The sequence below is a fragment of the Ursus americanus genome, chromosome 19 (genome assembly GCF_024610735.1).
Source record: "Ursus americanus isolate L20-20 chromosome 19, mUrsAme1.1.p, whole genome shotgun sequence".
Taxonomy (NCBI): Eukaryota; Metazoa; Chordata; class Mammalia; order Carnivora; family Ursidae; genus Ursus; species Ursus americanus.
In genome coordinates, this window is record NC_142145.1 from 51,088,773 (window position 1) to 51,116,127 (window position 27,355).

The following is a 27,355-nucleotide window of genomic DNA, read 5'->3' on the forward strand; positions in this document are numbered from 1 at the left end:
GGGAACACAAGTAGGGGGAGTGGGAGAGGGAGAAGCAGGCTTCCCAGTGGAGCAGGGAGCCTGATGTGGGGCTCGATCCCAGGACTCTGGGGTCATGCCCTGAGCTGAAGGCAGACGCTTAACGACTGAGCCACCCAGGTGCCCCCCAGAGTCACATGCTTTTCTGACTGAGCCAGCCAGGTATCCCAAATTATTACCAAATTTTATTTTATTTTTTTAAGATTTTATTTATTTGAGAGGGAGAGAGAAATCACAAGCTGGGGAGGAGGGGCAAAGGAGAGGGAGAGGGAGAAGCAGACTCCCTGCTGAGCAGGGAGCTGGACCAGCTCCCAGGGAGCTGAGATCATGACCTGAGCTGAAGGCAGCTGCCCAACCAACTAAGCCACCCAGGCGCCCCACTAAATTTTATACATAGAACAATTTTAATAACTTTAAAAATGTTTATGGAAAAAAATGGGTAAAAAATATACCCCTTTATTTATTCATGGTTAATGAGTGATATTATGGGAAATATTACTTCTTTAATTTATAAATTTTCATAATGTATAAATAGTATAGTACTTTTTAACCATAATTAGATTTAATAATACATAATTATTATGGAAAAGATAGATAATACTTGAGATACACACACACATATACACAGTTTTTTCGTTGTTCCAAAACCCATCAGAGAGGTGTAAACTGTCCCCATGCTGCTTTATGTTTTCCTCTAAGTAAATTTGCATACCACTTTTATAATGAAAATAAATATAGTCTTCCTGTTTTTGTGTCCGCTCTTAGAGTCACTAGTGGGATCATGTAAGAAAGTGTTAAAAAAAAAAAAAAAGCCTTGTATGAGCCATGGTTAATATAAAATTGTTACTGGGAAGGAAAGGGGAGATCCCTGGGAGCCTCTTAGCTGTCTCACCTTAGTAAATAGGAAGGATTGGTTTACTGGATTTGCTAATTATCAGCTCGAAAGACAAGAAGACCTCATGCAAATTCCTGGGGAGCAGTCAGAAGGATGAGAGAGAATGGAAACAGGGTGCTAGGAGGCATTGGGATACAGAGCAGCCACAGAGCGGGAGCTGTTGGCAAGATATGCAGGCTTTGCTTGGAATTGCTCAGTCCCGCATATCAGCTAATACTGTATGCTGTGTGGATCCTATCCAGCGGGGGGCCACTATCTGACCCTTGAAACGGGAATTGGGGAAAGACAGCTAATGTTTGATGGAGGTGAGGAATTTCTTCACTGGCTCAAGAGAAGCAGTCTTGTTGCATGCATTCGTTATCCCTGGTTTGGTGCTGTCATGGCATTTAAACCAGTGACCTTTAGACAGCATTCCTCAAAGCATGGTCCCCACCACAAGGTATCCCTGGAGAAGGGATGTGGCACATCTGCTATGGATGGCATTTTGAGGACCTCATGGCCATCTGCAAATTCACCAGGGACATTTTTAGAATACTCCATTTAGATTCCTTTTTTGGAGCAGATTGGTTACTTAGTACATTTTACTAATGAGTTATTAACTTATTCCTTTTTTTTTAAATTTGTAGCACTGCAGAACACCTAGATTTAAAAGTCTACCCCTTCATAGACAAATCAGCCGGGTGGACTTCAGTGCGTTAGTTTTGGTTCCTAAATTGTGGTGGATTCAAAAGGTGATAATGAGTTTCTTGGCCTCTTACAAAGTCTTAGTTAATCTTCCTCTCTTTGTATGATCTCTTTCTTTCGCTGGCTCTGTTTCCTTTCTCTCACTTTTTGTTAGGTTACAGTTGTTTATCAGTCTGTCTATTTGGGAAAGGAAGAGATGAATCGTACTAGCCATTCAACGCGAAAACAACTTAGCACCAGATAATTAAAAAAAAATTCCCGTAACTGTCATTAGATAATCTCATCTGCCCAATTTTGCTTTTTAAGATCCTATTTAAATGAATTACTACCAGCAGAATTGTAAAAAAGAATCCTAATTAGAGACAGAAGTAAGTAATCCCTGTTTGACAATGGATTTCTTTTGGAGAAGTTGAAAACAATCATTAACATCAATTTAAATGCTTATTTACTTTACAGCAGTTAACTATAAAGTGACCTTTGAGGAAGGGTATGTTTTGAAAAATTAACCAGGAAAATTGGGGTTGCCAGCCCTTTTGGGAGATGCCTGAAAAAACCATTCAAAGTACTGAGAAACTGACCATCCTACAAACTTCAGTAATTCATTAAATGTTCAACTTTTTCAAAACACGGTAAAAGTGGCTCATTCGAAGTTTTGGGGTTGTTATTAGGTGTGTCCAAAGAATGCAGTATTTAGCATTCCTGTAGATAGATACATATTAGGGTGTTTATTTGATTAAAACAGAATAGTTGACTGCAGGGGAAATGTTTGAAGTAGAATTTCAAAGTTGAGATAATTTTCTCTTATTGTTTCAGAAAAGGTGGTATTATTGCTTTCTTGAGACTTTGATCTTTAGAGAGATTCTGTTTGGGTACATAATAGAATAGGAAACACTTATACAGTGCTTCCTATATGTCAGGTATCTTTCTAATAGTTTCATGTATATTAAACCACACACCCTAAGCCAACACTTTATTTTTTCGAGCAGTTTTAGATTCACAGCAAAATCGAACAGAAAGTACAGTGATTTCTTATGTACCCTCTGCCCCTTCCCCCACCGCCCCATCTCCCCTTTATCAGCATCCCTCACTAGAGTGGTACGTTTGTTGCAGTGCTGAACCTGTATTGACACATCAGTACCATCCAAGTCTATAGTTTGCATTAGGGTTCGCATTGGTGGGGTACGTTCTTTGGGTTTAGGCAGATGGATAATGACATGCATTCACTATTATATAATATACAGAGTAGTTTCACTGGCCTCAAAATCCTCTGTGCTCTGCCTATTCATTCCTTTCCCTCTCTTAATCATTATTTTTACTATCTCAATAGATTTGCCCTTTCCAGAAGGTAGTTGGAATCACACAGTACATAGTCTTTTCAGATTGGCTTCTTTTGCTTAGTAATATTCATTCAAGTTTCCTCCATGTCTTTTTGTGGCCAGATAGCTTATTTCTTTTTTAATGCTGAATAAAACTCCATTGTCTGGCTGTGCTGCAGCCTATTTACTCATTCACTTACAGAAGGATGTCTTGGTTGCTTCCAAGTTTCGCAGTTAGGAATAAAGCTGCTGTCACTATCTGAGTGCAGGCTTTTGTGTGAATATACATTTTCAACTCCTTTGGTAAATACCAAGGAGTGTGATTGTTGGATTGTATGGTAAGAATATGTTTAGTTTTGTAAGAATTTGCTGAACTGTTTTCCGAAAGTGGCTGGACCATTTTGCATTCCCACCAGCAATGAATGAGACTTATGGTACCTTACCAGCACTTGGTATTGCCAGTGTTTTGGATTTTGGGCATTCTAACACGTGAGTAGTGGTATTTCATTGTTGTTTTAATTTTCAGTTCCCTAATGATATATGATGTTGAACATCTTTTTATATGCTTACTTGCCATTTATGTATCTTCTTTGGGGAGGTGTCTGTTAAGGTCTTTTGCCCATTTTAAAAATCAGGTTGTTTGCTTTCTAATTACTGAGTTTTAAGAGTTCTTTGTATATTTTGGATAGCAGCCCTTTATTAGATGTGTCTTTTGCACGTATTTTCTCCCAATGTGTGGCTTACCTTCTCATTCTCAGGACGCTGTCTTTCACAGGGCAGAAGCTTTAAACTTTAATGAAGTCCAGAGTTTACCAATTACTTTTTTTTTCATGGATTGTGTCTATATTTTGTATGTTATACCTATTGTATACTGTATTCTTATAATCAAGTAAGTTAGAGAAAAGAAAATGTTACTAAGAAAATCATCAGGAAGAGAAAATGCACTGGACAATGCTAAACTGTAAAAAAATCTGCACGTGAGTGGACCTGCACAGTTCAAACCCGTGTTGTTCAAGGCTCAACTGTGTTTCTTTTTTTACTCTTTTTAGTGGTTGCCCTAGAGTTTGCACTGTACATTCTACAACTCACCCAAGTCTGCTTTCAAATAACTTCAGGAGTGGTTCAGTCCATGTAATGAAATAATCTTAATTCCTCCCTCTCATCCTTTGTATTGTTGCTGTTATTGAATCCACTTACATATAAGCAGATATATATCTCCTTTGACTTCCGACAGTACATCTGAATGTTAGCAGAATGGAGCAGAAAGGGTATGAGACTTGAAATGTGGAGCTGCAGCTGCCTCGTAGTTTCAATACCAGGTTGCTCTGTAAGTTGCGATAAGACACTTCTCTGTGAGCCTGAGGGATAAGATGGTGTCTAAGGACCAGCCCAGGCTGCAGCCCTCTGGGCCTTCCCATTATTCTGAAGTCTGTTGTAGCAGAAATGCTTTGAGTTCTTAACATGTTTCTATTGCTTCCATATGTATGGAAAACAGGCTATATACACATACCTGCGAAGCTCCTCATTATATTTTTGAAAAAGACTATGGACCAGGTTCCTGGAGCATTTTGACAAGTTTCAGATAGAGGTACCTAATCCTGACCCTGGAGGTTTGGAAAGGCTCATCAGCTATGTTCTCATTGATTTCTGGTTATTGGCTACGTATGGAGTGGCAAGCATCTTAATTGTACATTAATGAGGACTTAATTACAATTAACTGATTTCATAGCAGTTAGTGATGATTAGCTTTCAAAGAAAGGCTATGTTAGTTCAAGTAGTTCCCACAGCCTTTCAAGCTGAAAAAGAATGAACTATAAGGCACCTTTGGAACAGAGCTCTCCGCATCTCCAGATGTCTCCATCATTTGAACTTGAGGACAGAACGCATCCTCTGGATCAAGTCACTCATACGACTTAGGCCTCTTCTAAGGGGGGGTCACAAACATGTCAGAGCATGGGTGTGGACACTGGGATTCCAAGTTAGCCTTCTCTGTCTTATTAACTCTTTGGTTTTGGACAAGCTCTGTGTTTGAGTTGAGAGTTCTCACTAGTTTGTTGGGAAACTTATGAGATAAAAGACACGAAGAAAAAAGAATAAGAAAAATAAGTCTTTATTCTGCCTTCACTTGTTCTTTCTCAGATGCTCTTCTTCTTTTATAGACTCTTCCTTTCTTTATGTGGATTTATTTCTGGCCTATATCATTTTCCTTTTCTCTGAAGATGTTTTTTTTTTTTAATTTGTTTGTTTATTTTTAAGTAATCTCGGTGCCCAACATGGGGCTTGAACTCCTGACCCTGAGAGCAAGAGTTGTGTGCTTCCCCAACTGAGTCAGGTGGGTGCCCCTAAGAACTTTTTAACATTTCTCACAAGGCAGTCTACTGACAACAAATTTCTTCAATATTTGTTTGCCTTTATTTCTCCTTCACTTTTGAAGGATAATTTTAGAGTACAGAATTCTAGGTTGGTGGGCTTTTTTCCCTTCAAATATTTAATATTTTCCTCCACTCTTTTCTTACTTGCATGCTTTTTTTTTTTTTAAAGATTTTATCTATTTGACAGAGAGAGAGAGAGACAGCCAGCGACAGAGCGAACACAAGCAGGGGAAGTGGGAGAGGAAGAAGCAGGCTCCCAGCAGAGGAGCCCAATACGGGGCTTGATCCCAGGACTCTGGGATCATGCCCTGAGCCGAAGACAGAGGTTTAATGACTGAGCCACCCAGACGCCCCAACTTGCATGTTTTTTGAAGAAAAGTCACATTCATTCTTGTCTTTGCCCCACTATAGGAAAGGTGTTTTTTTTTTCTTCTTTTGTTCCTTTCAGGACTTTCTCCTTTTGGTTTTCCATAAATATGATATCTCTAGGTGTAGTGTATTGGACATCTATCCTGCTAGATCTTTTCTAAGATCTGGATCTGTGGTTTGGTGTCAGACATTAATTTGGGGGACATTATCAGTTACTGTTTCTTTAAATATTTGCTTCTTTTTCCTTTCTTTCTTTTCCTTCTGGTATTCCTATTATGCATGTGTTATTTCTTCTATAATTGTCCCGTAGTTTTTGGAAATCCTGGTTTTTGTTTTTGGTGTTTTGTTTGTTTTGTTTTGTTTTTCCAGTTTGTTTCTCTTTGCTTTTTAGTGTTGGAAGTTTCTATTATTTTACCCTCAAGCTCAGAGATTCTTTGCTCAGCTGTGTCTAGTCTACTAATGAGCCCATCAAAGGCAGTCTTCCTTTCTGTTACAGTGTTTTTGATCCCTAGCAAGTCTTGTTTATTCTTTCTTAGACTTTCCATCTCTTTGCTTCCATTTTCCATCTGTTCTTACATGCTGTTTACTTTTTCCATCAAAGCACTTAGCATATTAATCATAGTTTAAAAAAATTCCTGGTCTGATAATTCTAATTGTCCTGCCATATCTGATTCTGGTTCTGATGTTTGTTCGGTCACTCTGAACTGTGCTTTTTTTTTTTTTTTTTTTTAAAGATTTTATTTATGTACTTGACAGAGAGAGACAGCCAGCGAGAGAGGGAACACAAGCAGGGGGAGTGGGAGAGGAAGAAGCAGGCCCCCAGCGGAGAAGCCTGACGTAGGGCTGGATCCCAGAGCACTGGGATCACGCTCTGAGCGGAAGGCAGACGCTTAACGACTGTGCCACCCAGGCGCCCCTGAACTGTGCTTTTTACCTTTTAGTGTGCTTTGTAAATTATTGTTGAAAAGTATACATGGTGTCCTGGGTAAAATAAACTGTAGTGAGGGGCGCCTGGGTGGCACAGCGGTTAAGCGTCAGCCTTCGGCTCAGGGTGTGATCCTGGTGTTGTGGGATCGAGCCCCACATCAGGCTCCTCTGCTATGAGCCTGCTTCTTCCTCTCCCATTCCTCCTGCTTGTGTTCCCTCTCTCGCTGGCTGTCTCTATCTCTGTCGAATAAATAAATAAAATCTTTAAAAAAAAAAAAAACTGTAGTGAATAGGCCTTTAGTAATGTGGCGGTTAGGTGTGGGGGAGGGGAAGCATTCTGATTGATTAGGAGATCTTTTGGTAAACCTGCACCCCTGGACCATGAACTTCAATAGTGCTTTTCAGTTTCTCTCCACCTGTGTAAAGACAGAATGGCTAGGGAGGCAGGGGTTGGGTGTTCCACTTCTACATGTAAGGCTAGAGGGAGCTGGAGTTGGGTATTTCCATTCCCCCAGGTAGTTTGAACTCTAACAATACTCCAGCAGGTTAGGCTCTGGTAAAATAGTTTCTCCTGAGGGCAGATCTTGTTTAGAATGCTCTGGCATATTTCAAGATAGTTTCCTTCCTCCTCTCTCTGCTAGAAGCACCAGGGGAGTTTTCTTTGGTATTCACTGTGAGGGCTTGGTAACCTCCTGGAGGTAACTTACAAAACTGTGGAGACACCCCCTTCCCCCCATTACTGGGTCCCCCTGAAGTATTTCACTCTCAGGCTTGTCCTCACTGAACCTCTAGCAATTTGTCAATACAGTTTAGGTGTTCCTACCCTGGCACTGCTTCCCATGGAGGTTTTTGCTTGTGGATTTCTACTCTGTTTTTTTCTGTATCTGTATGTCTGTCTCTTCAGTTTTGGGGGCAGTGGTTTGCCCTGTGCCCTCACTTCTCTGACTGAAGAATTGTTGATTTTTTAGTTTGTTACCTTTTTACTTATTAGGACAGAGTGACAACGTCTAAATTCCTCGCATGCTGGACCAGAAACCACCTATTATCCCCCTTTTTACATATAAGGAAACCAAGACACAAAGCTATTTATTAATTTGATCAAGGGTCCCACCTGGCATACGGTAGAACCAGGATTGAATCTAGGTGTTCTGGCTCAAGAGTCTGTGCTTTTAACCACCACACCATGGAGGAAAACAAGCAGATTGGTCCAGTGGGGAAAGGAAAAATATGTTTTCTTACCACGAGGTCGTTCATGGATTTCCCCATGTTTCTGTATCTTCTTTGCAAAATACATTTAATAGCTATTTATTTCTACCTTGGTGATGTGCTAAAATTTACAAAATTATTCTCACAATGTTTGACATTTGATAATTATTATTTTTCTTCTACAATGATAGATAATGTTCTGCAATTGTTTCCCTTCCTTTGAGTAATTTCATTCAGGAAAGCTCCATGAATGTGTTTATAGGGTCAATGGGTATGGATACATATATAATTATTGCCGACTTTTGTCATATTAGTTTCCAGAATGGTTGTATTGATTTTCTGGGCTTCCAACATTGTATAATTATATGAAATTATAGAAAATATTATATATACATATATTGAAAACCTGTTAGGTACAAGTGCACTGTCAATACCAGAAGGCTCTAAAATTGCACCCCTTCCATAAATTGATGCATAACCTTTTTCCAGATAGTTAGTTTATATTGCATGTAGCCTTGCATGTAGGAGGCAATCCATAGATATTTATTGGATGGATAGATGGATGGATGGATGGATGGATGGATGGATGGATGGGTGACATCCAACTGATTCCTTCTAATCAACACACAGAAAGTTAGTGGCAAAGTTGAAATGATAGTCTGCTTTATAATACAGAGCTATTTCTCCTACTGTAACTGCAGTTCTATTTCATTCACCAATATATATTGTATACTTAGTATGTGAAAACACAGTTCTAGAATCTGGGAGTACTACTATCAATAAAACACAGTTCCACCCATCATGTCCTCACAGTTTGATTGAGAAACTCACATACATCTCTGGATCAAGTTCTCATTCATAAAATGAATGTAGGGACCTCAGAAGTTCCTTCTAGTTTCTGAAACTCTAAATTTCCCAATTCTAGATATTAAGACTCTAGAGTAAGATTATTTTAAGCAGAAATCTAAAGGAACTGATGATTCAAGATAATGATAGATCTTCTCCTTCCTTCCTTCCTTCCTTCATCATTGAGTGCATACTAAACACCAGACACAATTAAGTACTAGAATAAAAATAGGAATAAGTCCTCTTTTCTTAAAAAGTCTACCGTCCAAAATGGGAAAGTTTTTTGAAGAATGGTTTGGCAACACAACAGTACTGCATACAGTGTTTATGTGGATGTGGATGTGATGTGCTTACTCTAAGATTCTAGCAAAAGCTTAAATTGAGTGGTCTCCAGTATTAAAGTAGAGGAGGGGATCAGCTAAATGCTTCCAAAGTTAATGGCAAATATCATTGAATCTTGTAGGTTTATGTCAGGGGAAAATACTAGTACCATACTTGCCAATAACAAGACGAAAGAGGACAAATGCAAATGGACTCACCACTTCTCTTCTTCTACTTGCACTCCTACGGACTGGAACTTACTGGGTGCTTTATTTTCCCCTGTTTTGTCAGGCTCTTCAGCATCATCCACCTGAGGAAATAACCAAATAGGTAGAGGTGCCCCATTTTAGTCATCTTTCTTGAAAAACCAATGTCACATTTAACAGAAACATCTGCAGTACTACTGGAATGTTTGGTGATTTGTACCCTTTTTGTTCAATATTTGTGTATTTGATGAGGGCCATCACTACACTGTTAGCATGTGCTTTGACTCTGCTGATCTTAGTAAAATGAAATTTTATTCACTCTTAAGATAAATGTCTATGGTTGCTCCATAGACCTGTGAGTATGTGCTATGTGCTTACCTATGAGCACTATATTAGAAAGGAGCACTCACTGCATTGGAAATAGGTTCTTGGAAGTTTTGAATTTGCAGATAACGAAATACAAAAGAAGGAAGAAATTTCATTTATTGTAGTTAGAATTGTTGATATTGAGAGATTTAGGTACTATTTTTTTAAGATAAACTATATAGTATTTTCATTTTTCCACCTTAAACTAAGAAATTGACTTTGAATACCATGCCATGGTTCCTAAATAGCTGTGTGTGTACAGACTACAGTTCACATGGAAAATGTATCTATATTTAAATGGTAGCCTATGTGACGAACCTAAATTTGAAATAAATGTTACGACTATTCAGAGCAATTAGATTTTTTCCTCTTTTTTTCTGCATATTTAATAAATTATTTTTTCTAAATATAAAAGCAATTTAATGTAAGTTCTATGAAATTAAAGTACATAAATATAAACTGTAGAAAGATAAAGCCCCCCAAGGATCACTTTCAAGCCTTTGCAGCACATTTGTCCGTCTATTAATATGTATAATATATATGTAAATGATTATTAGTATTTAATGTACACAGATGAAGTTACACTATATTTACATTTTCTGCAATTTGCTTTATTCACTAACACTGTTATCATTTGGATATTTTATTGTGTATGTAGATATAGATCTATCTTAATCCTTTTGTTCCCTACATAAATATTCCTTTTAATGACTGTGTAAGCAACAAGGGCATCAGGGTAATTTTCTCTTTGTTGCTATTATCTAGTATTACAATTAATATTGCACATGTATCAGAGCAATTTAGAATAATTAGAAAAATTGCGCAAATGTTATGTGGGAAAAATCCTTAGAAGTCAAAATGTTAGATGGAAAGATACTGAATGTGTTCAACAGTAAGGGATATTGCCAAACTGCTTTTCAAAGCATTTATCATCCTGCCGTAATTGATGTATGGGAATTTCCATTTTCCTATACACTCACCAATACTAAATATGGCAAACTTTAAAATTTTTGCTAGTATCACAGGTGAAGAATATTTATTGGCCTCTTGTACTTCTATCTGTAAATTGCCTATTATATCCTTTGCTTGTTTTTGTGTTTTTATCCCATTGAATTATTTTTTATTTTCTTCTTGGTTATATATACTAAAAATATTTCCTCTCAGTTTATCATTTGCTTTTTTCCCCTTATTTTAAGATTTTATTTTTAGTGGCGCCTGAGTGGCACAGTTGGTTAGGCTTCCAACTCTTGGTTTCGGCTTGGGTCATGATCTCATGGTTGTGGGATCAAGTCCCACATCAGGCTCTGCTCTCAGCGGGAAGGCTGCTTAAATTTCTTTCTCCCTCTCCCTCTGCCCCTCCCCCTGCACTCAAGCTCTGTCTCTCACAAATAAATAAATAAATAAATCTTTAAAAAAATTTTTTATTTTTAGGTAATGTCTGCATCCAACATGAGGCTCAAGCTCATAACCCTGAGATCAACAGCCCTATGGTCTATCACTTGAACTAGCCAGGTGTCCCTATTATTTGTGTTTTAAACTTTGCCCTTCATAGAATCCTAAAATCCCTATGTGGTGAAATCTAATATGGTTTGGAATGGCATTCTTTACCCTCAGCATATTTTTTTAAAGTTCTCTTGTATTTACTTTTATGCTTTCATTTTTCTTTTTCATATTTATTTCTTAAATCCACTGTCTTGAAATGTTTGTGCTTAAGAAACAAAGTAGAGGGGCATCTGGGTGGCACAGTCGTTAAGCAGACGTCTGCCTTCGGCTCAGGGCGTGATCCCGGCATTCTGGGATCGAGCCCCACATCAGGCTCCTCCACTATGAGCCTGCTTCTTCCTCTCCCACTCCCCCTGCTTGTGTTCCCTTCTCGCTGGCTGTCTCTATCTCTGTCGAATAAATAAATAAAATCTTTAAAATAAATAAATAAATAAAATCTTAAAAAAAAAAAAAAGAAAAGAAACAAAGTAGAGATTTAACATATTTTGCCTACATGGATCACCAATTGTTCTGGCTCCTTTTATTAACTAATTCAATTTTTTTTTTTTAAGATTTTATTTATTCATTTGACAGAGAGAGAGACAGCCAGCGAGAGAGGGAACACAAGCAGGGGGAGTGGGAGAGGAAGAAGCAGGCTCCCATCAGAGGAGCCTGATGTGGGGCTCGATCCCAGAACGCCAGGATCACACCCTGAGCCGAAGGCAGATGCTTAACGACTGAGCCACCCAGGCGTCCCATAATTCAATTTTTTTTTTATTTGAGATGCCAACTTTATGTTCTACCAAACTTCACCCATACATTCCCGTGTATATAGCCCCGTTTTTGGTCTCCTAATCTTCTGGTCTTATTATTCTCCCATTTTTTTCCCTAATATAATTTTGTAGTAAATCTTGATATTTTCTATGGCATGACTCCTCCTGTAATTCTTTTTTAATGTAATTTTTCAAATTTCTAGGTTATTCTGGAATATTAATTTCTAAATAAATTGTCAAATCCCTCCTTCCAGCTTCTTTTTTTTTTTTTTTTAAGATTTTTAATTTATTTATTTGACAGAGATAGAGACAGCTAGCAAGAGAGGGAACACAAGCAGGGGGAGTGGGAGAGGAAGAAGCAGGCTCATAGAGGAGGAGCCTGACATGGGGCTCGAACCCGGAACGCCGGGAACACGCCCTGAGCCGAAGGCAGACACTTTAACCGCTGTGCCACCCAGGCGCCCCTCTCCTTCCAGCTTCTATCTAGTGATACAAATCACATTGGAGGGGTGCCTGGGAGGCTCAGTCAATAAGCGTCTGCCTTTGGCTCAGGTCATGGTCCTAGGGTCCTGGTATCAAGCCGTGCATTGGGCACCCTGCTCGGCGGGAAGCCCGCTTCTCCCTCTCCCATTCCCTCTGCTTGTGTTCCCTCTCTTGCTGTCTCTCTGTCAAATCAATAAATAAAATCTAAAAAAAAAAAAAAAAAATCGCATTGGAATTTTTATTACAGTTTCTTTCAATTTATTTAATTCAATATATAACTTTTGAGAGAATTGCTATCTTTATACTATGGAGTATTCCTGTGCAGGAATATTGAATAGTTTTCCACTTATTCAGATTATGTTTTATATAAGGGAAGTTTTTACATTATTTTCAGATAGGTATTGATTATTCTTTGTGAAGCTCAATCCTGTTACAGGTTTTGTTACTAATGTGAATGGACTTGTTTTGCTCCATTACATTTTCTGTTTATTAATAATATACAGAAACATTATTGATTTCCCTGTATTTATATTGTATTCTTTGACTGTAGTGAATTCTAATCATTATTCAGTGGTTTCCATTAGATTTTCTATAGACATGCATGTTATCCACAAATAAAAGCAATTTTACTCTTTCTTTGGAAAGTTTAGACGACATTTCACTTTCTTGCTTTGTGTATTGGCTAATAAGGGCAAATAGTACTGAATCAATCTGTGAAAATAGGCATCTATTTCTAGTTTCTGAATCCAATTAGAATGTCTCTACCATTTCACCTTTAAATATGTTTAATTAGGTTTCTTATAGATTTTTTTTATCCTGTTAACAGTTGGAATGCCTTCTGAATTTTATTGAATACTATATTTCTTAGCATGTATTGTGATATCATATTTTCCCCCCTACAGCTAAAATAACTTTGAATTTCTATAACATGCACTATTTGGTAGTGGTATATTATTTTTAAAAATATGTATTTGGATATATTCTCAAATTTAGTTAGAATTTTTGCATCTGTATTTATAAGCATTTTCTAATAATTTTTATCTTGTGCTCTTCCAAGTTTGAGTATCAGAGTTATGTTTGTTTGATAAAATATATTGAGAATCTTGACGTCTCTTCTTGTATTATTAAATACTTTTCTTTTAAGATTTTATTTTTTAAAAAGTTATCTCGGGACTCCTGGGTGGCTCAGTCAGTTAAATGTCTGCCTTTGGCTCCGGTCATGGTCTTGGGGTCCTGGGATCGAGTCCTGCATCCAGCCCCCTGTTCAGCTGGGAGTCTGCTTCTCCCTCTCTCTGCTACTCCCCCTGCTTGTGCTTGCACACTCTCTCTCCCTCTCCAAATAAAATCTTTAAAAAGTAGTCTTTGCACCTAACACGGGGCTCAAACTCACAACCCCGAGATCATGAGTCACACATTCCACTGACTGAGCCATCCAGGCTCTCCAGTATTATTAAATACTTTAAATAAAACAGGAATTATTTGCTTCTTGAATGTTGGGAATTCTCTGTGAATCTATCCTACTCTACCATTTTGGGGAGGTATATTTTTTACTTTTTTGGGTAATATATTCTATGGTTATTAGATTTCTTCTCCCAGATTTTATTTTTTATTTTTTAAGATTTTATTTATTTATTTGTCAGAGAGAGAGAGCACAAGAGGGGGAATGGCAGGCAGAAGAGAAGCAGACTCCCCGCTGAGCAAGGAGCCTGATGCAGGTCTTGATCCCAGGACCTGAGCCTAGGGCAGATACTTAACCAACTGAGCCACCCAGGAAGATTTTATACTTCCTCTTACATTAGCATTGCTAATTTACATATTTGTCTATTTTATTTTGACCTTAAAATTTACCAGCATAAAATTGTCACAAGAATTTTTTATAATTTTTGGGGCGCCTGGGTGGCGCAGTCGTTAAGTGTCTGCCTTCGGCTCAGGGCGTGATCCCAGCGTTCTGGGATCGAGCCCCACATCAGGATCCTCTGCTAGGAGCCTGCTTCTTCCTCTCCCACTCCCCCTGCTTGTGTTCCCTCTCTCGCTGGCTGTCTCTCTCTCTGTCAAATAAATAAATGAAATCTTAAAAAAAAAAAAATGAAAAGGCTTTGTAATTTCTAATATTGTTGATTTGTGTTTTCCCTCTCAGTCAGACTTATTATTTATTTTTTTCCCCAAAGAACCAATTTTGGTTTAATGTATTAATTCTACTTTAGTTTTTATTGCTGTTGCTCTGTTTTTGTCTTCCAATGCATTTATCTTTACTTTCATCATTAATAATTCCTTTCAATTTATTGTTCTTTTGTAGTTTTATAAATTGAATGTTTTGTTTATATTGTAATATTTCTTTCTTAACTATGGAAGAACTTAGGGCTATGAATTCTTCTGAGATCATAGCTAGAGCCACAACCCGTAGTGATGATTTATACAATTCTCGTCATTTATTTCACAATAATCTTTTTTTTTTTTTTAAGACTTTACTTGTCAGAAAGAGAGAAAGAGAGCACAAGCAGGGGGAGTGGCAGAGGGATAGGGAGAAGCAGGCTCCCCACCAAGCAAGGAGCCCGATGTGGGACTCAATCCCAGGATCCTGGGATCATTACCTGAGCCGAAGGCAGACGCTTAACGACTGAGCCACGCAAGCATCCCATATTTCACGATAATCTTGAATTTCCTCCTTCATCCAAACGTTATTTAGAGTATTTTTTAATATTTTTAGATGGTAAGCTATTGTTATCTGCTTAGCATTAATTTCTAGTTTTAATATGTAGTGGTTGGAAACCATGACTATACTACCTCTTCTTTTTGGAATCCATTAAAATTATCTCTGGAATTTTGACTTGAGATAAGTCCCCCTAAAAAATCTGTTCCTGAATATGCACTGATTCTGATTTCAAGGACATCAAAATAAAATTTACAAAGTCTGACTGTTACAGTACTGTCACAGAAAAAACTATTCATGACACTTGTTAAAGAATTGTCAAGGTACACTTTATTCAGGGGTACTATTGTCATAGGCATAGGGACCACAGTGGACTTGGGCTCAACTCCAAATGCAACTTGAAAAAGTAGGAATTTATAGCCAAAGAGCAGGGTGGGAAGATGTTAGTGGGTAGATTATAGAAAGGAGACATCGGGGATAAAAGGGGACCTCACAGGGTCCTTGTTGAAGGCAGGCCAGGGTGGTCAGGCATCAGCTGGGGGATGATGGAGGATGGAGAACATGATCAGATGAGGAACATGCCCGGACACCAGTCTTGGGGCATTCTGGCTAAGCTGACTTAGCAGGATTTTCACTAAAATTGAGTGATGCAAAGATGGACACACAAGTACAAAAGTCAAGGCCTAGGCGGGAAGAGAATTCAGAGCAGCCTGACTAGAGTCTGGCCAAGGAGAGGCTCTTTCTCATACTACCTCCATGGCTTTCCTCCATTGGTTTAAGTCCATTGATTACGAATCAGACATGATGTGACCTTTTTATTTCTCAAGGCCCTCTTTTAATTAATAGTAACAACTCACTTGGTTTGTGTCATTCTCTGAAATAGTTCACCCAACTTGGCAGTTGGATTCTTCCTTCACATGGGGTCATGCCATGTATCTCTGCACAGTTGGACAACCATTAAGGGAAATAAGTACGTAAATCTTCGGAGTGCAATCTCAGATAACTTAGTTTTCTCTTCTTTTTAATTCAAAGAATGAGAAAGCAACCGCAATTTAGGTAATGTGAAGATTAAGCTTAAAGCTCTTTGAGGCCGCTCTACAGCGTGAGTTCGTTGATCACGGAGGGAAGCCACAGTCTAATATCTGGAGGTGGAAAGCTTAAGGTCTAAAGCTGCTACGTGAAACTCCTCTGTACATGAAATTACTCTTAAGAGACTAAACGATGGTGTAAACCCCTCCTACCTTCGGGGAAGGGAGTAGGAGTCGGAAGTAAAGATGGGGGCATTTCATATTTCGTACTGTATCCTTTCATACTGTATGAATCCTTTACAACAATGCTGTACGCATATACTACTTATTTTGTAATTTTAAGGAAAACAAATTACCCTTAACATGACTCTTGACTTTTTAGAAGACATACAACTTTGCTTTAAATCTGAAGCAACTAGTTACCCTCCCCTGACCCGCCCAGCACTAGACCGCCAGAAAAAGCACCAGATAAAGTAGTTAACTTGAATTTTGGAGCCATATTATAAACAGAATACATACTTCAGGTTATTCTAGAATCATATTTAGTGCCATGAAATGTTCCCACTAGAATGCCAAGTAAGTATTCTAAGACTTAAGAGCTAAGTGAACTAAGACTACGAATTCACCCTATGCATCTCAAGCTTTTTAATATACATGCTTATGGTTTATTTATTTATTGGACCAAGTGCCTTTTTCTAGTGACTTACTTATTGTCTAGTAGCTCCAGGGCCATATTCTGTACCCACCTGCTCTATGGCACTGGGGCCAGGACTCTGCAAACTACATTCCCCAGGCTTCATTGCTGGCTAGCTTCCAGTTATATTCTAACAAAGGAAGGTGGGAGGAGGGGAGGGGGCCTTCTCTCTGTTTCCACCTTCTGTTGGCATTGCTCCAGCATGCGAGGGCAGCTGTGCTCCTGCTTATGTGCCGCTCCCCTGGATGTCCCAGCACCAGCTGACCACACCTGCCGCGGTGGTCCGAGGCTGGCTGTACTGGGGACTATCCCCTGAGCTCCTCAATGCTGGGAACCCCACCTTTCTCTTTTTACTCCCTTAGTGCTAGAAGTGGTAATTGCTTCATGCGTCCCATTATTGCTCTGTCCACCTTCCCATACCTGCGGAACCAACATTGTGTATCAAACTGCCTCTGTTTGAGAACTGAGTATGGTTTATGTTTTCCTGAATGGGATTCTAACTGGTTCCACGTGGCTGCACCCCGGTCATGAAAAAGGCTTAGAGTATCAGCCAAAGTAGGATATTGCAGCTTTACAATATGGGGTAGTAGCAAAATTGCCCAATGAAACTTTGCCCAATGATGCATGATAGTTATTGCCCTTAAGAACCATGATCCTCAATGAATAGAGAAAGGGAGAAAGAAAGGATGCAGGGGTCGCAAGGACAAGGATGGAGGACATTGCACTCTGCTTTCGAGCCCCACCCCACCTATCTAAACCGACAGCTGATTTGCATCAAAGTGTTGTCATCTTCTAAGATTTACTCATTGTATGTAAACTTATCTTTGTGACTTTTACCCCCTTAGATCCCAAAATGCACAAATGTCACCACTCTTACATATTTAGGTGATTATTTATATTTGTGGAGCGACTTTCAAAATGTTTCAAGAAATTGCATAGTGATTATATCTCTGTCCTGAAAAAAATTAAGAAAACTCTTGGCAAATAAAATTTCAGCATGTTTGGCTGACTTTGATTTGAAAGGAAGTGAATAATAATAACAACTAGAGCTAATATTTAGTGAGCCCATTACACTTAGAACCTTACATATATTGTATCAGTCAATTTTTTTAAAAGATTTTATTTATTCATCTGAGAGACAGAGGGGGAATGAGAACAAGCAGGGGTGGGAGGAGGCACAGAGAGAGGGAGAAGCAAAGTCCCTGCTGAGCAGGGAGCCGGATGCTCAGGTTCTCAGGATCCTGGGATCACGACCTGAGCCGAGGGCAGACACATAACCAGTTGAGCCACCCAGACATCCCACGTATCAGCCTATTTTTACTACAACCTGTAATAAAATACCCTGTGAGACAGCGACTGTTACTCTCAATTTCCAGATGAGGAAACTGGAACCATTAAGTATTTGGCCTAAACTCACACAGGTTGTAAAGTAAATGACTGTAATGTTAGCTACTAGGCATGGATTAAATTAAAAATGTTGTGGAAGGTTTGGAAACTCTCACCCTAAAGAGGTAAAGGGTGGGAAAGAGTCCAAGATCCTAGTGTTATATATTTTGGGGATTAGGATTTAAATTAGGTTACAGTGTAATGAAATTTGATGAAAATTTTGCATTTTGAATTTTTACTTATTATTCTCCATCAAAGAAGGGGTATGGCATGGTCACATTAAGCATCAAGGAACAATCTAGGCTGTCAATGTAGGATGTGTGGCCTTGGGCAAGTTACTCAACCACTCTGTGTTCTCATCTATAAGGAAGAGATAATCATATCACCTATGCCATAGGGTTGTTGTAGGGCCTAAATGAGACAACCACATAAAGTACTCAATACTTCCATCTAGTCTCTACAGTAGTGAACAATGGAGACAGAGTTAGAGCAATTTTGTCCACTCACTAAAATATTCAAATATTTAAGTGGCAGGATGGTGTCTGAAACAAAACTTTCTCCCCAACATTACATGTGGATTTCACAGTAGTTCCTTTTTACTGCGTGAAACTGACAATAATATAAGGTGGATTTCATGTATATGAATGCTTTATTCTGAGTAAGAATTATTTGGAGAAGATGTGCCTGGCTGGCTCAGGAGAGCATTGACTTTTGATCTCGGGGTTGTAAGTTTGAACCCCACGTTGGGTGTAGAGATTACTCAAAAAAAAAAAAAAATCTTAAAAAAGAATTATTTGGAGAAGAACCTAGGAGACCAACTGGCAGACTTGGGAGGTGATTGAGATGGATATATAGAAGCTTTTAAATAAACAGTAAGACTGACAAACAACTATCTTTAAAATATGCTATTATTAAGTGCAAAAGGCAAGATATAGAATAGTGTGAGGTATATGCTAACATCTGGGTGAAAAAAGGGGAATAAATTAAAAAACATATTTGCTTGAATATGCACAAAGTATCTCTGTATGGAGATGCAAATGTTGGTTATATTAATTTCCTCTGGCAAGGAGAACCGATGGGCTATTAAATAAGAATGGGAGGGACATTAGTTACTGAATGCCTTTTTTTTTTTTTTAAGATTTTATTTATTTATTTGACAGAGAGAGACAGCCAGCGAGAGAGGGAACATAAGCAGGGGGAGTGGGAGAGGAAGAAGCAGGCTCCTAGCAGAGGATCCTGATGTGGGGCTCGATCCCAGGACCCTGTGATTGTGCCCCGAGCCAAAGGCAGACGCTTAACGACTGAGCCACCCAGGCACCCACTGAACGCCTTTGTACAACTTCTGAATTTTGAGCCAGAGGAATATATTATCTATTAAAAAATAATGTAACATAAAGAAAAAACTTAACTGAACATCAAGGAAGTAGAAGAAAACTAACATGGCTTCATGCCAGCTATGTGCCAGATAAGGAAGGTAGATTTTTTTTTTATCATGGGTAAAATATACATATCATAACATTCTTCATCTTAACCCCTTCTAAGTGTATAGTTCACAGTGTTGTTCTACCATCACCATCATTCACATCTAGAATTTTCTCATCCCAAATTGAAATTCTGTATTCCCATAGGAAGCAGGAATTTGTAAACCCAATCCTCAAAATAATCCTGTGAGGGATAGTTACGGAAACAGGCTCAGGAAGATGGCGTCATTCACCCAGGACAGCACGGAGGACCTGCCTCTGCTCTTCCCTACTCCTCCAAATCCCTTGGGCAGTTGGGAGAACAGTCAGCTTCTAGGGGGAGGTGGGAGTGGGCATGGGGATGGAGGCTGGCTTTGCGCACGCGCCTCCTGCTGTGTCTTCTAGTACCAGGCACCGAAGCCACAGGTTCTTTTAGGAAACTTGACAGCTTGTGCTATGGTAACCTGCAGGTTATATATAGTAAAAAAACCCATTTGACTCATTGCTACTAGACAAAATTTAATTGCCCTTTACAAGTGCTCAGTGCAGAATGCACTGTGAAAGTACATCACCGTTGTGAAATCCTACCCCACGCCTGGCTTTTAGATGTGCCATAGAGTTGGTTCATTGTGAATAGATTTATTGGCCGCCACGTCAGGAAGTTATTATTCAAAGGGCACCTGCATGATATGGCACAACAAGAAAGGGAGAAAGGCATGACTCTTCTCCATTGAGAGAGGGAAATTTCTAGCAGGGTAAGCCAAGCTGAACAGATGTGAAAAACAAGAATCAGTTTGATCTTATCTTTGAGCAGCAGAAAACACTGGCCTGAACTGAGAAGCCTGCTGAATTATCTACCATTTTTGAAATGCATGATTAAATAACCAACAATTATGCTGAAACTACTGCACATTCTTTGCTCATGAAGCTGCGATGTGAGTGATTGCTTTCTACACTACCAGTCACTTTGGTCTTGCTCTCTCCCTCCCTCCCACGTGTATGAGAAGTGATTCACATTTTTGTTCTCAGATGGTTACTCAATAGTGCCGAACATACTATAACACAACCCAGTAACCCTGGTTATTCTTGGATGTCCACTCCTTTTTTGAGAATCAAAATGTGCATCAGGAGTTGAGGGCACTTTGTGTGTGACTGTGTTCACGTTTGTTTAGCTATCCTCATGCTTTGAGTCACACATTCAACTTAGAAGACAAAAATAACAGCCTCTAATAATGCCTAGAGACATTATCTTCATAATTTTTAAAGTCACATTCAACAATGTAGGAATTCCAGAGCCAATCATTTGAAAATCCGGTCCCACTCATGGCCCTATCACCCAAAATGCCAGAGGGCAAATCTTCTGGAAAAATAAAAGTGCTACATTTCTTGAGTTTTGGGGTCCCTATTTTAAAGGACAGAAAGGGAGGCTGTTACCTGTATCCCAATAGAGAGACATCGATTTTTCTTAAAGTGATCCTTCTTCCTGTCCTCTGTTGTGACAGTGGCTATGGTGGTCGTGGTAGTGACCGTGGCAGGGTTGCTGCTCATGTGTTGACTCGCAGGGCCGTGGATCTGGGCATTTGCAGCTTCGATGGCGGCTGTCAGAGCCTTCATACTGTCCAGGCTCTCTGTGGAGTTGCTCAGTCCCGACTGGCTGATAATATCTCCTCGCTGGCCCTGTCCATCCATGTAGGCATCCTGGGCAGACTCTGTGCTACTCTGGGCTGTGATAGAAATGAAAGGTTTCGTGGTAGTTCTGGGTGGGACTGGAGGTGGTGTCTTCTTATATGTTGTAATGCAAGATGACACTGGAAGACAGTGAAAACAGAGACACTGTGATTTCTGTGTGGGTTTTAATTTCTGTATCGTAACTAACATCCACTGGAAATCAGGGCACATGAAACACACAAAGACATTGAGCATGAAAACAAGTCCATTGATAGAGTAAGTGAGATCCCTGCTTCGGGGGGATAGTTGAGCCTCCTATGAGGTGATGCTCCCACAAGACTGAGGGGAAAAAGACTGGAAAACACCACCCCTAAGATGGACGCTTCTGAAATGGAAGTTAAGATGAATCAACGTAAGAGAGCCGTCTGTAGAAATCTTCCCAGGCAACAGTACACCCTGAGAGAGAATGCATATACATATAGATAAGCCCAGGGTAGTCTCTGCCTGCTCAGGAAAATACAAAATATAGCTCATGGTAAACAAGGTAACTCACTGGAGAAGATTGCAGTGGTGGAAAGAAAGCAAAGAGCTTGTGAGCAAGTGTGGTCTGATCCTAACCACAGTGGGAAGTGGCCAGGGATGGGCAAGGCCCACAGAGCTGTCCCAGCTCCCTGGGCTCGGTTTCTTCCTTTCCTTCTTCCTCCCTCCTATCCCTCCCTCTCTCCCTTCCTGTCTTTGTCGCTCCCCCACACAGCCCCTTTCCTCCTTCCTCCTTTCCTTCCTTCCTTCCTTCCTTCCTTCCTTCCTTCCTTCCTTCCTTCCTTCCTTCCTTCCTTCCTTCCTTCCTTCCTTCCTCTGGATAGATGCTCACTATATAAACTTCTGTTCTGAATTTTGTTGTTGTTATTGCTGAGCAGAAATGTCCTCTAAGAGGGAATACACTGCACTAAAGTATCCTAGTGTAGTCTCCCTCGTTTCTTAATCTGTGGGGGGCGGGGGTGGCTTGTACGAGCCTACTCCCTAAAATGCTCTTCTTCAAGGCAACTTAATCCACTCGGGGGCCTGGGTCTGTGCAGAAAGGTGTCCTTTCTGGACCGGTACAGTGTAGTCAAGATCCTCCCTGAGGCTCTGGCTGAACTAGCCTTTGCTCTTCTCTCCAACTTCCTGCTCAGAACTCTGAGGTTATATGAAGAAGCTTTGCACACTGGTTTTCAGCTTCCCATTTGTGGAGCGTGATGTACACAATACAGATCCCAAAGAATAATTAAGTTTTCAAGTGAACTCCCTGACGGAAAAGAACGATTCCTGAGCCAGCTTTCTAAAGACTTTTGTTAAGTCCTCTTAAAAAATGGCTCAAACTGTTGTGTTTCTGTCGCATCCCCCCATGCCTTTCCCACTCCCAGCAGGTGGACACTGTTACACCAAATCGGCTACTCCTGACCACACCACCCCAGCTCTCGTTCGAGCTGCCACTTGGGCCATCTCACTAAATGAAATGCTTGCTCTAAAATGTAGGATATTTCCTGAGACCACTCAAAGGAAGTGTCCTATAAGGAACAATAAACAGAAGGATCCTATTACGCTGTGCTGTGGTTCCACTGGCTTGTGATTTGGAGTAATTTCCTTAACCGTAAAAGAGATACGGACAGAAATATTTTGCTATTTCCTAAGGATTACCTGATGGAACATACATGTGCTGGGGGCGGGGGGGGGGGTAACGTAACCAATATAAATGTAGCCACCGGGATGAATGCCTGCTAGAGGCTCCCCCCGGGGAAAACCTTCCACCTGAACTTAGTGCATGGACTAAATACATCCTTTAATTTGAACAGAGCTCAGTAATTCCCAGCCCAGCATCTACAGTTTTCAGCTAAGTTGCCTCTGAGGTCATGCAACCGGTGAAGGCTCCCAGGGCCGGCCTGCAAGGGGCAGAACCAGAAGCAGAGCCCCACGGGTTTCAGGTTCTCAGGTTCTCCCACTAGGCTCCAGTGAAGCCTCGGGCTAGGTGATGCAAACACACTGCGGCTTGTTCACCTCCCCCAGTTCAGTTCAGTGTCACACACCCTACCTGCTGTGGGGCTACCTTCTGCTCCCCGGGGAGGTTTGCAGGGTACCCCTGCTCAGGATGGGGCTCAGTCTCAGTTATTCGTTGGAAGACCAGACTGGATGGGAGGGGGAGTGACCATAAGTAGGATAGGCTCAATCTCTTCAATCTAGTGAAACCCGATCATTTTATTACTTCTCTTAAAACAAGTCATTACAGTGTGAACTCATTATTTTGTTGAAAACGGAGGCTCAGGAGGTGCGGTCCCGTTGTATTCCAAAGAAATGAAATGCCACATATAACAAAGAAATGTCTGATCTTTGGGGGTTGTTTATGGCTTGTTGTTAGTTACCCCGTTGCCTCTTGCGGTGTGGAGAATCAAAACTGTACAGTGCAGCCAAATGGAGTATTGTTTCATTTGCTGTGATTTACAGTAGAAATTTTGCCATGATGTGATGTGTGATATGGGGCATATAGAAAGGAGGGTGCCACATTATTTCCAGTGTAATGATGGGGTTTGGGGACACTCCCCGGGGCCAACTGCAATTTGGTGCCATCTGGTGGCTGTTGTCAGCTCCCCTCCTGGATCAATAGGGGTAACTCTGCGTCCTTTGATCAATGGGGACTGGCAGGACAGCAGCAGAAATGCTAGAAATCCACTAGGGTTAGATCAGGTGGGAAGGATCCTGGGGACATGGCTTTCCTGATAGGCCGCCCCAATGCCCAAAGGATGTAAGAATTTGAGATTGCCTTACCTCGAAGAAGGGAGCTGAACAGAAGACAGGAATCATGTGCTATGTATGGTGTTAAATTTGCGGGGCTTCCTTATGAGATCTCACTGCAGTGCGGGGCTTGGCACAAATCTGCCACAGTTACCGTAGTTACACTCAAAGAAGCACCACCCATCAATTATCAAACAGAAATTGAGAAGGAATTCCAATCTTTAAGAATGCCCTCTGCCAGAGAAGAAGGGAGACCCAGACAACTCACACTTCCCACAACCCCCTTCCTTCTCATGCCCCAATTCTTTCCGCATTCGAGACTGCTCCAGAAACTCATACAACCAAATTCCCAATTTTTCCCAGCATCACTCTTCCCTGGTTTTGCTTTCTTCTCTCCTAAGATTTTTTTTGCCCCGCCTAATTCTACTCTCATGATTCAGCACCGTGAATAATTTACAATCCACTGGAGTCTGAGTGCCAAGAGGGGTGCAGTAGAATGAGGTTCAAGAAGATGAAACACAAGTAAATAAATCATATCTGGTCAAGACAGAAAATAAGCGGCTCATATACCGTAAGTGAAACGCTGCTCGTGTTTGAGAGAAACATTCTCAAAACAGGGATTACAAAATACGAGTGCTCCTCTTGTTCGGTTGGAACTTAGAAAAGATACGGTGCTTTCACCAGTATTACTGCTTTCCTTTGCCTGATGTATTTATTTGTTCATTTCAAATAAACTGATTTTTTTTCCTTATTTGGATCCCCATGGCTTACTACCCAGCTCAAAGTCGGTGAAAGGACTCCTTTTTATAAGAAGAGGCAGCAAGAGCAAAGTGACACATTTTGATGACATAGCTTTCACTCAGAGGGTACTGCAGAGCCCAGAGCCCAGAGACCGGCTTTTACATTGAGTTAAGAAATTGAAGAAGCGGGGGAGGGGAGGAGGAAAAGAAGAAGAAGAAGTAGTAAAAAAAAAAAAGAGAGAGAGAGAGAGAGAGAGAGAGAGAGAGAACAAACTCCTATCCTATTTCAGCTTCTAGCCGAGGATTCAATATTGTCTCTATCTGCTTGGAAAGATAATGCTAGTGTTGAAAGCCTCAGGAAGGCCTGTGCCAGGAATTATTTTTGTCTGTAGTGGTGAAGGTTTTCTGGAAAAAAAAGAAATCTAGACTTTCTTATCACTCTGGTTATCTTCTGTGATCAAGAGCACACGTGTCAGGCGGCCACAAAATAGATGTAGGCTCAACCCCACGTGTTGTATCTTCTTAATAAGACGTTCTGGCTGGGGCGCCCGGGTGGCTCAGTCGGTTCAGCATCCGACTGAGCTCAGCGTGGAGTCTGCTTGTCCCTCTCCCTCTACTTCTCCCCCTGCTTGAACTGGTGCTCTCTCTTTAAAATAAACAAACAAATCAATAAATCTTTAAAAAAATACCTTCTGAAGGGCTAAGCTAATGTGTCATATACCATAAAACTCCATTGGGGAATTATTTAGCACTTCCTTGTTACTTTTTAGAAACACTTTCAAATACAACAAGCCCATAAGAACTACAGAAGGACAACAAAAGAATTCCAAAATATGCATATACATAGAGTCGTACAGCAGTCAGACAACACCTTTTTGATGTAAACAAGTTATCCTCAGACGTTATTAACCACAAAGCAAGTTGTGATTAGATCTGCGTTTGGCAGTGGCTGGCTTGTACGCGGAAGTCATGGTCAACGTTGAATTTGCTGAGTTGTATAAGATGGTCGGCTCTTACTGAGCGGAAGACCACCAGAGAGAGAAGGCCCGCCTCAGCCCACTGTCTAGTTTCTGTTGAGGGCAAAGGTCTCTTGATTTGGGTGATTTGGTCCAGCCAACAACAGCTTAACAAGCCCTCAGAAGAAGATTAAAAAAAATCAACTGGGGGGGCGCCTGGGTGGCACAGTGGTTAAGCGTCTGCCTTCGGCTCAGGGCGTGATCCCGGCGTTATGGGATCGAGCCCCACATCAGGCTCCTCCGCTATGAGCCTGCTTCTTCCTCTCTCACTCCCCCTGCTTGTGTTCCCTCTCTCGCTGGCTGTCTCTATCTCTGTCGAATAAATAAATAAAATCTTAAAAAAAAAAAAATCAACTGGGGTCAACATGCTGGAACTGCCTCTTATTAGCTTGCTAGATAATTGTGCAAATCTCTTCCCAAGTCTCTGTTTAGTGACATTTCATTGATAGCATGAAACTGACCTTGGTGTCAATGTTTACACAATGGAAATTGGGAAATACTATCCCTGCCTCAGAGAGCCAGTTGTTAGGCATTTCCAGCACACCTGTGCACATAGCATGGCACTGGTCAAAGTGGGGTCCACAGACAGGTGTCGAGTCACAAACTATTTGATGAACGTATAGTGAGATATGCCTTGAAAATTGAGGAGTACACTTCTAGAAACTTTTACAGCATTTCTACAGACTATTCCGTTGATTGAATCTAACAAGAAGACTGGGGCTTGGTTTCGGGTGCCTCATTTTTTAAAATTTCCTTTATCCAGTGATTCATTTTATTGCATTTTTACCAAAATATTGATCTGCAACAGATTGGACGCCAAACAAACAAACTAGTCCATCCCCAGAGTGAGTTTGAGAAGCACTGACGGGAAACGTTTGCAAACCCAGCGGGCTGGGCAGAGGTAGTATGTGTGGGATTAGGAACATATGACGGAGGTAACTTGAAACTACAGGCAATTCTAGAAAGCAAAAGGATGTGAAGAGGCCAAAAGAAAAAAAGAAATGTGAAAGGATGTAAACTTAGACATAAAGGGACCAGTGCACACATACGGGCTTGTGGTTTTAACATCAGGTAAGCTGCCTATTTCTAAGAGGGTGTGTCTGAGTACAAGTGTGATATCTAGAACAACGGCAGGATTGTGATGCAGCATTTCATTCCGGGCTCTTCTCTTTAAGGGGACATTGCAGAGTGCTCCAAGGAAGGAGAAGCCATATCTTACAAAGGGAGGATTAAGGAGAGAGGATGTTTAGTTTGCAAGAGAAGGAAGACAGAAGAATTCCCAATGATTTTGAAGGCTCTTGGGCTGAGGTTGGCATGGACTAGTTCTGTATAAGGCACCGTGGGAAACCACCAAGGTAAGAGCTCAGAGAGGCACTAAGAATAATTCTCTAGTGAATTGTGAATATTAATAAAAGCTAGAAAAGAATTTGAGAAGTAGAGACCCATTGAGAGTGAAGTGAAAAAGCTGAAGGAAGCCAACAGAGGAGGTAAGGAAGTGTTACCAACACGGATGTTTGCTAGCAATGACCAATGTTCTGGCATCCTGGGAATGCATTTTGGCACAGACAAGGGCAGAGCTGCTAATAAGAGAAATTTGCTGCTGCTGCTTCGCGTCAAGGAGGCCCAGAAGTGCTGAACTGACAATGAATGGTAGGTCGAGCTCGCTGCGGTGATTCGCTAAAC

At 40.6% G+C, this 27,355-nt stretch overlaps 1 protein-coding gene across 1 annotated transcript in view; it reads right to left on the bottom strand.

Moving 5' to 3' along the window:
• Positions 1 to 27,355, bottom strand: part of DLGAP1 (DLG associated protein 1) — a 793,827-nt gene that overhangs the window by 41,489 nt on the left and 724,983 nt on the right. The window contains exons 9-10 of the mRNA XM_045781889.2: positions 20,917 to 21,290; positions 9,173 to 9,264 (exon numbers count right to left, since the gene is read on the bottom strand). Coding sequence (XP_045637845.1) covers positions 9,173 to 9,264; positions 20,917 to 21,290 — 466 coding nt within the window. The remainder of the gene's footprint in view (positions 1 to 9,172; positions 9,265 to 20,916; positions 21,291 to 27,355) is intronic.